This window comes from Triturus cristatus, chromosome 9, assembly GCF_964204655.1.
Source record: "Triturus cristatus chromosome 9, aTriCri1.1, whole genome shotgun sequence".
Classification (NCBI taxonomy): domain Eukaryota; kingdom Metazoa; phylum Chordata; class Amphibia; order Caudata; family Salamandridae; genus Triturus; species Triturus cristatus.
The window spans coordinates 59,759,039-59,772,020 of NC_140592.1; the positions used below are offsets into that span (position 1 = coordinate 59,759,039).

At 44.1% G+C, this 12,982-nt stretch overlaps 1 protein-coding gene and 1 pseudogene across 2 annotated transcripts in view; both read right to left on the minus strand.

Moving 5' to 3' along the window:
• Nucleotides 1-2,349, minus strand: part of ABTB1 (ankyrin repeat and BTB domain containing 1) — a 190,151-nt gene extending 187,802 nt beyond the window's left edge. Inside the window, exon 1 of the mRNA XM_085624404.1 lies at nt 2,008-2,349. Coding sequence (XP_085480530.1) covers nt 2,008-2,063 — 56 coding nt within the window. The 5' untranslated portion in view covers nt 2,064-2,349. The remainder of the gene's footprint in view (nt 1-2,007) is intronic.
• Nucleotides 2,350-2,478: 129 nt separating this feature from the next.
• LOC146797397 (nck-associated protein 1 pseudogene) lies at nt 2,479-7,472 on the minus strand (annotated as a pseudogene). The gene has a single exon (XR_014968483.1). The product of XR_014968483.1 is annotated as a nck-associated protein 1 pseudogene (transcript).
• Between the last annotated feature and the right edge of the window lie 5,510 nt (nt 7,473-12,982).

Here is a 12,982-nt window from a genome sequence, read left to right on the forward strand (position 1 = left end):
GTCCAAAACTATGTCTTGAGTTGGTTTTCCCTGTCACACCTTAAATAACAACTAAATTACAGAAGGGGTCAAATCACCTAAAAGGCTTCGGTGGCAGACCTCGGGTAGAAATTATCGAAGAAATGTTTAAAATAATTTAAGATCAAACTTAAATAACATTTGAAGTATTGACTTTAGCACATTTTCCATACACATCAGCAAAATTATACTGGTTTTCGAGCACACTCGTTTTCATGAAGGCCACTCTAGCCCCTTCCCTGGAGCCAGGGCATGAGTCGGGGGTACATGCGGGTACACGGCGTCCACCCACTCTTTTCACAGGGTGGACGCTGCCTCCCTGGTAAGAAGTTGGGCCCCACAGAAATATGTTGAACTTGTCCCAGTGTAATTTTGAAACACCGGGACACGTTCTTCAGCTCCTGCACTTGGTCTGCTTTCGATTCTCAGCAGCAACGGGCAGGCAGGGCGGGGGCCTTTTTTCCACCACCAGCTGGGCTGAACTTAAGGGGCCATCAGCCCCCCCTTTGATCCAGTGTGGGACTGGAGGCTTGCTGAAATCTCACAAATTCAAATACACCTGGGCGAAAACAAAAGCACACAGCTTGTTATCTCTTCACAGGTACTTAAGAGATGCATGCTTTTTACTTTGCTGTATACAAGTGCATGCACTGTAAGAATGTCAGATGGGTTGGTCCGTCTCAGTATTTACACAAATACCAAATTAAATAGCACTTTAATTCTTTTATAGTGCTACTAATCCAAATGCAAAGTGTAAGAGCACTTTACATAACATACATATTATCCATTTCAAATAAATCATGTAAGTGTGCAAATCAATGTACAAGATGTGTTGCATGAGACAGCCAGGGTTAAAAGGTGAAGAAGTCAAATACACTTCATAGCTCACTGTGGTCTACTAGAAGGATTACTATTTATTAACTGCAAGTAACAAAAGGATCTCTGTGTTTAGCAGTAATCCACTCACCCATCTACATAAAATACAAATCTGTGATCTGCATGTTACATGATATGCTTTGCAGGAGACTACTTAAAAAAAAAGTATTGCATTTTCAATTGGCGTATGTTATAACACACATATCAGAGCATCACTTCCAGTCAGGTCACTTCCTGTGATGCCACGTGGAATGTCACGCGCCGTGATGTCATGTGCTTTGATAGCACGCGTCATGTCACTTGCATACTGCCTGACTTGGTCAGTCCCCCTACTTCTTTTTTAACGACTTTTGCCCTTCCTGGCGCAATGTTAAGCAGTACTGAACGATCCACTGAAAGCTCGAGACTGAGCTTTCGAGTGGTGTCTGCCGGTAAACCCACACTCTAACCTCAAGCACCACCAATTGAAGAAAAAAAACATTATCTTTGATAAAGGGAGGGGGGCAAGAAACGAAACCACCTGCTCAATGTGAAATAATAAAACGTGATCAATCAGGCAGGCCTGCTCGCAAATGTATGAACCTAGACAAATATTTTATTTCACCCAAACTTCTATTTATTTTATCATTATCACATATAAGTGTAGAAAAACCACGTTTGTGTTTGATGTAATACACAATAATGATGCTCCATCTATAATAAAAGTTTAGGCCACATTTCGGTTACACTTGACAACGGATAGTTGCTTAGTCCTCTAATGGCCCGGAAAAGGGGGTTCGTTAAGTTAAGGAATGTTCAATGTTTCAGTTTTGACAAGTATCGGTGCTAATACGGTGCTCTAAAAGTGGTTATGTATTTGATGTACTTGGGTGAAACGCTTCAGCGTGTTGAATAGTTTGAATTTCGAAGAGATGTCATATTTTTACATGGGTGTTGCATAATTTACATGACAAATATTTTCAGAGTTGGGCTCGTGCACGGGCTCTTATTCAAGCCGGGCCCTCTGCTCCCTCTGTAAATGTATTGGCTGGTCCATCTCTAAGGTGAAGACCAGTTGTAAACAAGAACTTGCATCGCAGCCGTCCCCTTCCCCACAGTTCAAGCCCCGCTCACCGCACTCGAAAGACGTCGCCCCTCTTGCAGCTCGTAAACAGGTCGCTGGTGTCCATGGCCCGAGGGTCGGGTCTCCGCTGAGGGGCATCGAACCAGCGGTCGGGTGCAGGGCGGAGGAGCTGGCAAGGTGCACCAGGTCGCGATGACAGAGCTCGGGTGGGCAGTGGCGACCCCTCTACAGCTGCAGCTTCGTAAACAGTGACAGCGCCCGCCCCCTGTTCCAGAAACCCAGCACAAAATGGAGGCGAGCTGCAGAGGGCGCCCGGGAGGAGATCATGGAGTCCGGGACAGTCTAGCAGCCAAGCCCACCGAGAACGGAGGTCCAGCCTCGCCACTCTATTGGTGAAGCTGAAAACCATCGAGTGGCAGGAATGTCTAGCGGAGAGGCCATAGAGTAGTAGAAAGTAAGGCACAACAAAACACAGCGACGTATACCGGCGGCTGAACACAAGTAAAAACCACAGCGCCATAGAAAAGTTAAAAGGCTACAGTTTTATTTAGTGTTTTATTTATGGGCCTCCTTATCATTCCATAACATAAACTGAAGATAATGGTATTTCCATATCTGGCAATACCAAGTGGTTAAGTCTATCAAATATGTACACAAGCAGCAATCACAATGCCACAGAAAGGCTAGTTTTATTTAGTGTTTTTTTTTTTAGTTCACTATTGTTTACATTACACTATGAAAAGAGAAATAGCACTTCGAAATCCGACAATATAAAGTGAATCATGACAATGTTAGTCAGCAATTGAAAATATATATGTAGAGAAGCAGAAACCACGACAATGTCATTTCGTTTTTTGTCTCCTATTGATGCAATCCACCGTGAACAGTACACTACGGAAAGATCAAGAAATCCAACAATATAAAGTGGTTAACCATTACATTGTATCGAACAATTTAGTATTGATCACTAGGTTAATACATCATATAGCAGGCTACTATGTAGTGTCAATGGCAACCAGGTACTACAAAAAGTAAACAGTATCACAACTTCATACGTACAGTACATAAGGATGCCATGAAGCGCATTATCAGATGTGACTGCTGTAGTCACTCCTGACTTTTTCACCTACAGCAATTTTTACGGTGTGACTTGCAATCCTTAACTGCAACAGGAAAGGCAAAATTACAAATCCCATCACGTATGTGCTCTTGGTAAAAAGGCCAGCAGTAGCTAATAGCATTAAATATGACATGGGTCATTTGGCATCTTGTAATTGAGGCAATGAATAAATACAGTTTGTCTCCTTGAGGTTACACCTTCATAAAATAGGTCCGTTATTCATTTTTACTACATACTTCAAATAGATTCCAATTACTAAAAGGTGCTATTTCCTAAATGCACAAATATCCGTTCAATGTTCCCCATAAGAGCTATAATATATCTTTACAAAAATAATTTACAAAGTGATTAAAAACAGGAAACCACCCAAAATAACGAAATTCATGTCAACGAAAACGGACGAACAGTTGTGTTTCCATTACTTGATATCAAACACAACACTTTAAATGCATATTAATATTCAAACTTGAATTTAGTCAATGTGTGAAGTGAACGAAGCATGCCATACAAACATAACGACAACACACGTCAATACAGTACTGAAAATACAGTATAGTTTCTTTTTAAATCAAAAAGGAAAATTGGTCAGGCCCTAAAATAAACTGCTTCTGCATTTTTAGGGAAAGCTGAACCGTCATATCTGGTGTCTTGGGTGACTACTTGTTAGGCAGACGATGGGACGCTTTGTTTGTAGACTGCATGGTATGCATTTCTCAGCAAGACATAAGGAAAACAAGACTCCAGAAGATCCATGGTCAGGAAAGGTGATTCCTGCACAATCATGTCTAGAAGCAAATAGACAGATTCTCGGTTCCTCGTAGTGGTTTTATCTGTTTCCTGACCAATTTTTAGTAAACTGGAGGTGGCGAGAGCCAGGAATTCTTTAAGACGGTCCTCAATGCTACCTTTGTGAATGGTAAACAAGGCTGCTGCAATCTGGTTAATAGCTTTTGCAAGGCAGTGTATGTTGTTGCAGTGCCCTTCAATTGCAGGGCTGTACTGAGACATTGCATTACTGGCAAGCGTTGGCAGTGAAACGGCCACAAACACGGTGAGCAAGCAGGCAATCTTATAATCTTCTTCTGGGCTGATATTTTCTGACTTTTGAGAGGACAGCGCTACAACCAAAGCTGGATCAATCTCACAGGGCAACCCTGCTGCAGAAGACAGTTCATAGACATTCATTGCAACCTTCATATCAGTCTCTCTTGGGATATGATCCTTAAAATCTTCCACTGAACTTACAAGGAATGGGATGTGGTGGGACAGAACATCTCGGAGGGCTTCTTGAGCCAGAGAGCGGAATGATAGGATGACACCAATGATAGTCATTCTCTTCAAGACACTGTCCACCGAGGTCAACTTCTTAAAAAGTGCTGCCATCTGCTCAGGTTTGTCAAAGCTGGTCCTCATCTGAGTAAGCACGTCGACATTCTCCACTACGAGTTTCTTAAGCTCGGTTACCTGCGATGAAATATGCCACATTATGCTCTCGCTCAGAAATTTCATTCCATATGGGCCCAGGAGTTCAGAGAGCGCCCTCATTTCAGAAATGTCAGAATACTCCTCTGCGTTAAATGTCAGTTCGTTTTCTGTAGGTAAATTGACAAATGCCTTCATTGCTGGAAAATATGCTATGTGACCATTACTGACTTGCCTTAACAATGTCTCCAAATACCAATTAGTGTACAGACTGGTGATGGTTGGCTCACCGTGGCTATCTAAATGCTGAGTTTGCTGAAGAAGAACGTTATTAAACACTCTTGTGATATCAATCGGAACATGGTTTTCTATTGACTGCAGCACAGTCATGTAAGCCCTCACACTCGTCAACAACTCTGAAGGCTTTGCAATTTCTTGTGTAGCTTGGTTATACATGGTCATGCCAACAATCGCCTTGGTAAAGCGGATTTCCAAGTGGGATGTCAGGTACTCCCTTGGAGTAAAAGTGTGTTCCCAAACCACCATGTTTGGCACATAGCTGATAGAGAAGCAGAGTTCAGAAAGTGCAGTGTGCAGCTTGTCCAAGTTGGTCACCAGCAATCTATTTTTTCTCATGCTTTCTACACCTGGCTTTTCCCGTTCTGGTTCCCCTTTCTTACCAGTCTGTTTCTTAGACTTTTTATTCACTGCTTGACTAATAGTTTTGGCGCAATGCTTTGGCAACAACTGGTCACTAAGCGTGCACTGTTCTGTGCAAATATCTGTGATCAGATTCCTGGCCTGCTTCGCCATTTCATCCAAGAACATATTACACAAGGAAAGGCTCCGATCTCCAATGTGATGACGCTCTTCGGGGCAGAGCTCATGGGTGCAGTTCATGAAGTGCGTGCAGATCAGTGGGAATGAGATTGAATGCCTCGATTGGGAAGGCAGTTCCAAACACTGCTGAAACATTTTCTCAAATGCACGACTATAAAAACAAAATATAGAAAGATCAGAGGTCTCCACCAACATCTCGACCAAGGAATCCACCATTTTGGTGTGAAAAATGATGGTGTTCATCATTTTGCCAAGTTCTGGGTGGTCCGCCAGGCCCAGAGAAGCTTTGGACACGCTGGTGTAGGCCTGCAATCGAAACCAATCCAATCTCATTCCCCTGAAATCAAACACCTCCCCATCTTCCACCTGCTTTACACGCAATGAGGTCATGGTGTTTACAAAGGATGACATGATGATGGACTCGTCTTCAGGACACACAGACAAATTCTGCACCAACTCATTCAAGACCACTGCATCAAAGCCTGACAGGTATTGCACATAATACCTCTGCATCACTGGCCCATATTTTCGCACCTGTGCTCTCAGCTCCTCCATGTAAAAGATCAGTTCAGCTACATGTTTGTCTATAAAGTCCCCAGCCATCTTTTTAGGGATGTTGTCTGCATGGCGAAGGAGCCATATGATTTCATCACGGGCAAAGGATAAGGCCATGAACACAAACAACGCTTTGGGGCCCAGCAGACCAGGTTGATCTGAGAGAACAGTTGCCAACTCTTTCAGGGCAGATCTCAGAAACCTGCGCCTTTCTCGGTGTGTAGCCCCTGCATGGGACACAGCTGCTTCCTTGCACTCCCTGATGTCGCTGACACGCTTGTTGTAGCCTTTGAGGTTTGCAAACAGATCTTCTGCTGCTTTGTGTATGTGAAACACTTCATCTCTGAAGAGGGAGAGGCAAGAAGTACTTTGTAGTGCAAGCTTCCAGAGATTCAAAGCGGTTGGCTCACTGTTCAGGGCTCCATGGCAAAGAATGAAGCCCAAGATAATCCATTTCTCCATGGTGTCCAGGGACAGGTACTCGCAGGGCATGGAGTCGGACTGGGCAGGGTTGAGCATTGTACTGGGGGCGCTGATCAGACTGAGCAGCTGGGCGTTCCTCCACTGTTCTGCCGAGAGATTCCTGCGTGGGTACACCATCTGCAGAGAGATGAGCGCATCAGACAGCAGCTTGCTGTGGGGCACAAACTCCTCCATCATCTTCTTCAAGGGGTTATCGTAGTCCACGATCATCTGCGCGAGCCGAGGGTACTCGGGGTCGCTGGACCCGTGGGTGATCTCGTGGGCATGGTTGTAAAGGCCGATGATGGCCTTCCTTTCCTCGGTACGGGACAGCATCACCATCAGCGCCGTGTAGGTGATTATGAGGTCCAGGTAGTTCTTGGTCAGATCGAAGTTCACGGTGATGTCGAAGTACACCTGGCAGGCGTCGATTGTGCTCAGCAGCTCGCAGGCGTGTTGCTTGAAGTCCAGCACGTCCACGAAGGTGAAGTAGTAGAGGGCCAGGTTCTTGATCAGGATGGGCGAGTCCTGCTGTAGCTGGGTCAGCTGCTGCTGGTTGCTGCTGCTGCGGGTCTCTACGGCGGGGAACCTGCGCACGATCGTCTTCACGTTGGCCTCCAGGAGTTTGTCGCTGGGGCCCGGCGCCTTGGCTTTGGCCGCCCCGCAGGCCTTCCACACCTGGCCCTGCTTCTTGATGTTGTATAGGCGGCTCAGCATGCCCAGGCCGCGCTCGTTCAGGCTGGTGAGCTTCTCAGCCAGCTTCGGCTGGTTGGGCTGCATGGTTGGGGCGAGAGAGGGCCTGGCTCGGCTGGGAGAAGGCGGCAGAGATTACTTGGTCCACCTGTGGGCGTGTGGCAGGGCGCGCCTGGTCTTGGTGCAGGGTTATGTCTGATCTTGAAGGCAGAGCCGCTTCCCCTGCAGCGGCGATCGCCTCCAAGCTGCTCCCGCAGCGCCCCCGCACGAGAGTAAGCCTGACAGACTGCACTAGGCAGCGGCCGCCTCCGTTTGGCCTCGCTCCGTAGCCGCCCCGCCTGCCCGCTTCTTCTCTCCTGCTCCACACCTACGCCTCCCTGTCAGAAACCAGGAAAGGCTGCAGGCGTCAATAACACAGACCATAGAGTCAGAGGAATGTCTGTTGCGCAGACCATAGAGTGAGAAGGAAGTTACTGTACTGCTCAGACCATAGAGTCTGAGGAATGTCTGCAGCGCAGATCATAGAGTGAGAACTAGAGAGTTTACTGATTACAGACCATAGAGCTTGAGGAAAGAAAGTAGAGTTACAGTGAAAAACTAGAGTGCTAACCTCCAGTATAGAGCGTGAAGGCTGTTGCAGCTCAGACCATAGAGCCAGAGGAAAGAAAGTAGAAATCAAATAAAAAATGTCCTAGATAACATGTAGGAAAGTTTCAATTTTATTTCAGGATTTCAAGCTCCGATTACGCTTCTCTTGCTTTTACTGCAAAACACAGCAGCCAATGAAACAAGCATTGGCATAGCCAATAGGTCTCGCTTTTGGTCCTTATAAGTGTTTAGCCATGCAACAGTTGATGTTGTTGCACCAAGGATATTGTGCTGCATAACTAAATACTTATAAGGTCCCAAAAGCGAGACCTATTGGCTATGCCAATGCTTGTTTTATATGGAGCACATTGGAACTGAAGGTATTGGAGCACTTTACCTTAGCACCAGTTACATTACATAGGATCGCATTTTTTTAGGCACAGGAAGATAAAGTTATTAGCCCAGAATCAAAGGATGTTGAGCAAAACTGGAACGTGGTTCCCCAGTTCCAAAGTCAGCAGCTCTGGCTGTTCGCCACATCACTTTCCAAGTACTTAAGAGAAACTACGATTTGGAGGTAAGCATTTGACTTTGTTCAATCCCTGTGTGTAAGAGACATGCATGCCTTGTAAGAATATCAGATGTATCTGTCTGTAGGCCCTAAATCAGATTGACCGGAAAGCGCCCTGGTTGTTGTGATCCAGCGGTAGTTACCTGGTATTTTCCCTATTCAAAACCACATCACCTATGGTTTACCGCTGTAAAGGGTGAAAAATGATGAATCTTTTGATGACTGTGTTTCACCAAACAGGAGACTTTACATATATATAAAAATTAAATGCAAACAATATTTGAGGCAATAATGAGAGTGGTGAGTTATTTTAAAGGGTTTTACTTAAGTCAAAAGTTAAGGTTCTCTGACTCTTTATTCATTAGTCAAATATCAATCAGGTTACAGAATTGAAAAATAGGAAAAATAGCATTAATACAGAACATATTACAGTCCGCATATAAGCATCATATATAGGAAGGGAAATGTGGCGCAAATTGTCAGTCAAAACTCTTAAAGAGTTTCTAAGAAAAAGAGTAAGTCTTACAAGGTTAATCAATAATTAATAATGGCAAAAATATCCCATAAAGATAAATAAATGCAGTTTAGCACCTAAAATCTAAATCTGTTCTTTCAGCTCTTTCCCTCTGCTTCGCTGTGCTAGTCTGTGTCTCTGTCTCAAGCTGCACCACAGCCCCCACAGAATGCAGCCCCTCCCTGTCTCTGTGTCCAGCACAGAAACTGGGCCTGGAGAGAGGCAAATAGCACGGCAAAAAAGGAGCACTCCTCCCACTTGTAAGCCATATTTCAAGTAAAAGTTCACGTGCTCAGTCCTAATAGCTGGTCCAATCAGAACTTCAAGACATATCATCTCCCCATGGTCTGACTGGATACGTCATTAATCAGGCTTGTTCCTGTTCTAATTTCAGTCTTGTGATTTATGAAAAAAAAGTGTGTTCTTCTCTCCACGTTTAAACAGGCTACAAAAATATGCAACATTTTGAAGGTCGGAGGAAGCTCAGAGCCCGTTCATTGAAAGTTGCTAGGGAAAAAGTAGCACATTGCAAACTGTTTCAGTTTAGTCCACTAAAGCAAACTAAAATCACGTGGTTTTCTACACTGTGAAACACAATTCAGCACATTTCTACTCTTGCAAAAAATACATGATGCCATTTTAAAAGTACAAATACATTTTCAAATTAATGTGCATTCTATAGTGAGATTACATATGGATTAATCACATATAAGCATGGCTGTTCAACTAATTAAGCATGTTTTCACATAAAAGCACCTCCAAACTGAAGCCCTATGTTTTCAATCTTGCTTTTCCACAATCTGCGTGCCATTATAAAACTCATGTCTGCAGCTTTTTGTCATATAATAATGCATACATTTTATAGGTGAAATCTAAGCTCCTTCAGTTGCAGTGTGACGGCAGGAGGTGTAAGGAAGATGAGAGGAGGGCAGGGGTTGATGGGGCACTAACAATTATGCTGAGGTACGTTAAGGGTGGATTGCAAGGTCTTTAAAGGGACCTGATTGACACCAAGTGGGGTATACTAGTTGCTGTTTGCATAACATTAAGTCAGACAGTTTCCAGATGCACCCCTTTGAGAATTGGCACCCCGGTCTTAGGCCCAGCTCATCCATGCCCAAAGCCGGTCCTGTCTGTAGGAGTATGTACATGAATAACAATTTAAATAGCTCTTACTAATCGTTGTATTTATTTCTTTAAAAACGTTGCTCAGTTCCATGTAGGGTGTTTGAGGGCTTTACATTACAGGCACACATTGTACATTGACAATAAATCAGACAGGGGAGTAAATAAATGTACAGAATGTTCGATATGGCAATGATGTTTCAAGGTGTAGGATTCACACATCTCTTTGTAGGTAGGGGATATATGTTAAGATTGCATGCCCGAAAGAAACACAAAGTCAGGATTTAAAACGTATCAGTGCTTGGGGTAGTCTGTACTAATAAAAGGATCATTGTGTCAAAAGGAGCAACCTATTTACCTACCTGCATAAAAGAAAAATCTGTTATCTGCATGTTACACGTTGTGCTTTGCCGGAGACACATTAAACCGGTATGCTACTTAATTAGCCAAAGCTGAGAATAGAAGAAAAACAGATCTCTCCAGTAAGTGGGTTGCCCACCAGAGTTATCTTGAATGCACTTTTAAAACTCGCTGCTTATTTATTTCACAATAAGATCCCGATGTTAATGGTTTGTTGAAACGCCATATTAGGTCAACTTTGCAACGTTGTAAACAAAAAGAAAACCTCAATGTTGCACATTGTATTGCTACTCGCCTCATTGGCAAAAAGGCAAACCTTTTGCTCCGGCACAATAATAAATGCAACAAACTGCTGTGACATCATAATTAGCCCCCTCACAAGTAAAGTAACATGCACTTTTTCATTTCTTATTACATAAACTCTGGAAAATATTTTCACGTTAGTTTATTCCTTTTACTTGGACTAAGCGTTTGAAGTTTTTGTTTGGAACATGCAAATCACAATGTAGCTTATTTGGTTATAGCTAAAGTCTAAATAATATGTGCAAGCTGCATCCCGGCGCCAACCTACAGCCGTACTGGCCTTCATATTTCACGCCTAGTGCTGGTGGTCACATGCTCGTCGTGTGCAGAATAAATGCCTTTAATGCACACATACACAGGTCCACGTGTTTGCTGAATATTAGTTGACAGAACCGTGCTCATTTCTCCAAGTGTGACGAAAATTGGCACCTTTAGACAATATAGTCTATGAGTTTAAGAAAAATATAATTCCATCACTGAACTTCTCTTGGTCTGCAGGGATGTGTACACCTGGCCTTCCGATGCTCTCTTCGTCTGCCCGATGCTTGTCCTAGGCCTTCTGCTGTCCTTATGTGCCCAGGTGTGTGCACTAGGTCTTCCTGTGCGCTATCTGTCGGCCCGGGCTGCGTAGCAGGAAGTTGAAGAATAAATAAATAGAAGTTTATTTGGTTTGTCAAAACTATAAAATGTTATAGCGCAATATTAATACAAACAACATTGCAAATTGCATGCACGAGTGCAAATTAGATAAGACAGGTCTTAAAAAAATACTAACGACGTTTCTATAGACATTTGTGACGTACACAAAAAGTGGATACTTTCACAATACGTCCTCCTGACCAAGCTTCAGTACAACACATCCAGGTTCACACTCCTCACTGTCAATAGATCAGTTTTCAAATAATTGGCATACAATAGTTTCGTTTCTCTATATATCGCCCGGAATCACGGTTAGTATGACTACCTACTGGTTCTATTTGACGATCCTTCATGTAATGAAGTACTAGAAAATGTGGCAGGCTTAATTTATGCAGGTGGTTGGGCTGCAGGTGGCGGGCGCTCATTGTTGGGGACCGGTGCTTGTTCTTCATCGTCCGAATTTGACCAAGTGCAAGAGAGAGAAAGACATAAAAGGAGGAAGGCGGAGAGAAATATATGAAAACAATAAAAAAGCAAGAATGATAAAAAGAGCAAAACTGAGATACAGCGGGGCTGTGGACGAATGAGGCAAAAGGTGGAATTAGCGCGAGGCAGCCTTGGTATTCAGCACCAACAGTATTCAGGGGTGCCCAAAGGGGGTTCCAAAAACTTTGGGCCCCAACATTTTTCTAAAAAAAAAGGACGGACTGGGTGGATGTGCGCGGTGATGAGGGTGCCAGAGCAGAAAGCTGTTTTCTTCTACTTCTCCCCGGAATCAGTCATCAGCACACCTCATGCGCACTCCCAGTCCTTTCACCCCCTCCAATTGAGCACCTACTCGAGCCGATGACGCTGGCAATGATGCAGACGCACAGGGTGCATATCTTAAACTAAGCCGAAATAAACACGTTATTCATGAATCGATGGATATCATAATATGCAATGGGCTACCATGACAAAGCGCGTTGGCACCAATGTATACATTTATTTGAGAAACGGTGTAATGGTACTTAGAGCAATACGTTAGTGCATAGATATGAAACATTGCAAGAGTTGGGGTCGAGGGATTTGTGTGCTATGAAGCACTTCCATACTATTACTCATCTACGCACTTAACGGGACTCCGCGGCGTGGATTATTTTTGCACGTTCGGGTAAGCACGTCAGTATTTCACTGTGCCCAGGGTGGCACGGACTGAGCATAGTACAGTGCAACGATTCTTCACTGTCCAGATGCATGCACTGAAAGTGCTGCCAGGTGTTTACAGTGGATCTTCGGTGGTACACGCGTCTCTGATGATGTCGCAGGCTGACAAGCTCCACGCGGTCTTTTCTGTAGATCCGCGTACTCTGGGCACTCGGTCACTATAATCCAAACAGGTCTCATTAAACAGGTTCAAGTGGCTTGAACAAGACATTTACATTTTTTATTTTAAAAAAGCGTATTTAAAGTGCTTTAATCTTGGCTAGAGTGCATAAAGTATTAGAATGTACACTGCTTAGGGAGAAGGGAGGGGGTAGGGGAGGGGATTCACGCACACGCTTAAGGCTTAATAAGCCATTACAGCAAGCCAGATGGCAGCTGAGCACGTCGCGCGCGCTTGTGCGCGTAATAGCAAGCTGGTGGCCGGCAAAAGCCTGTGGGTAGCACTTTTAAAACCAGCTACTAAATTTCTCGCCATAGCAGCGCATGCACTGGCTCTAGCGAGACCTAAAAACGTTTTAACATAAACTACATTTCCCATGAAACCCTGCTCACAACCACCAATCATGGTCCAGCAGTCCATATCAGAGTAGCTACCATCATACCCATCTTAAGAGCCTTTATAGGTCT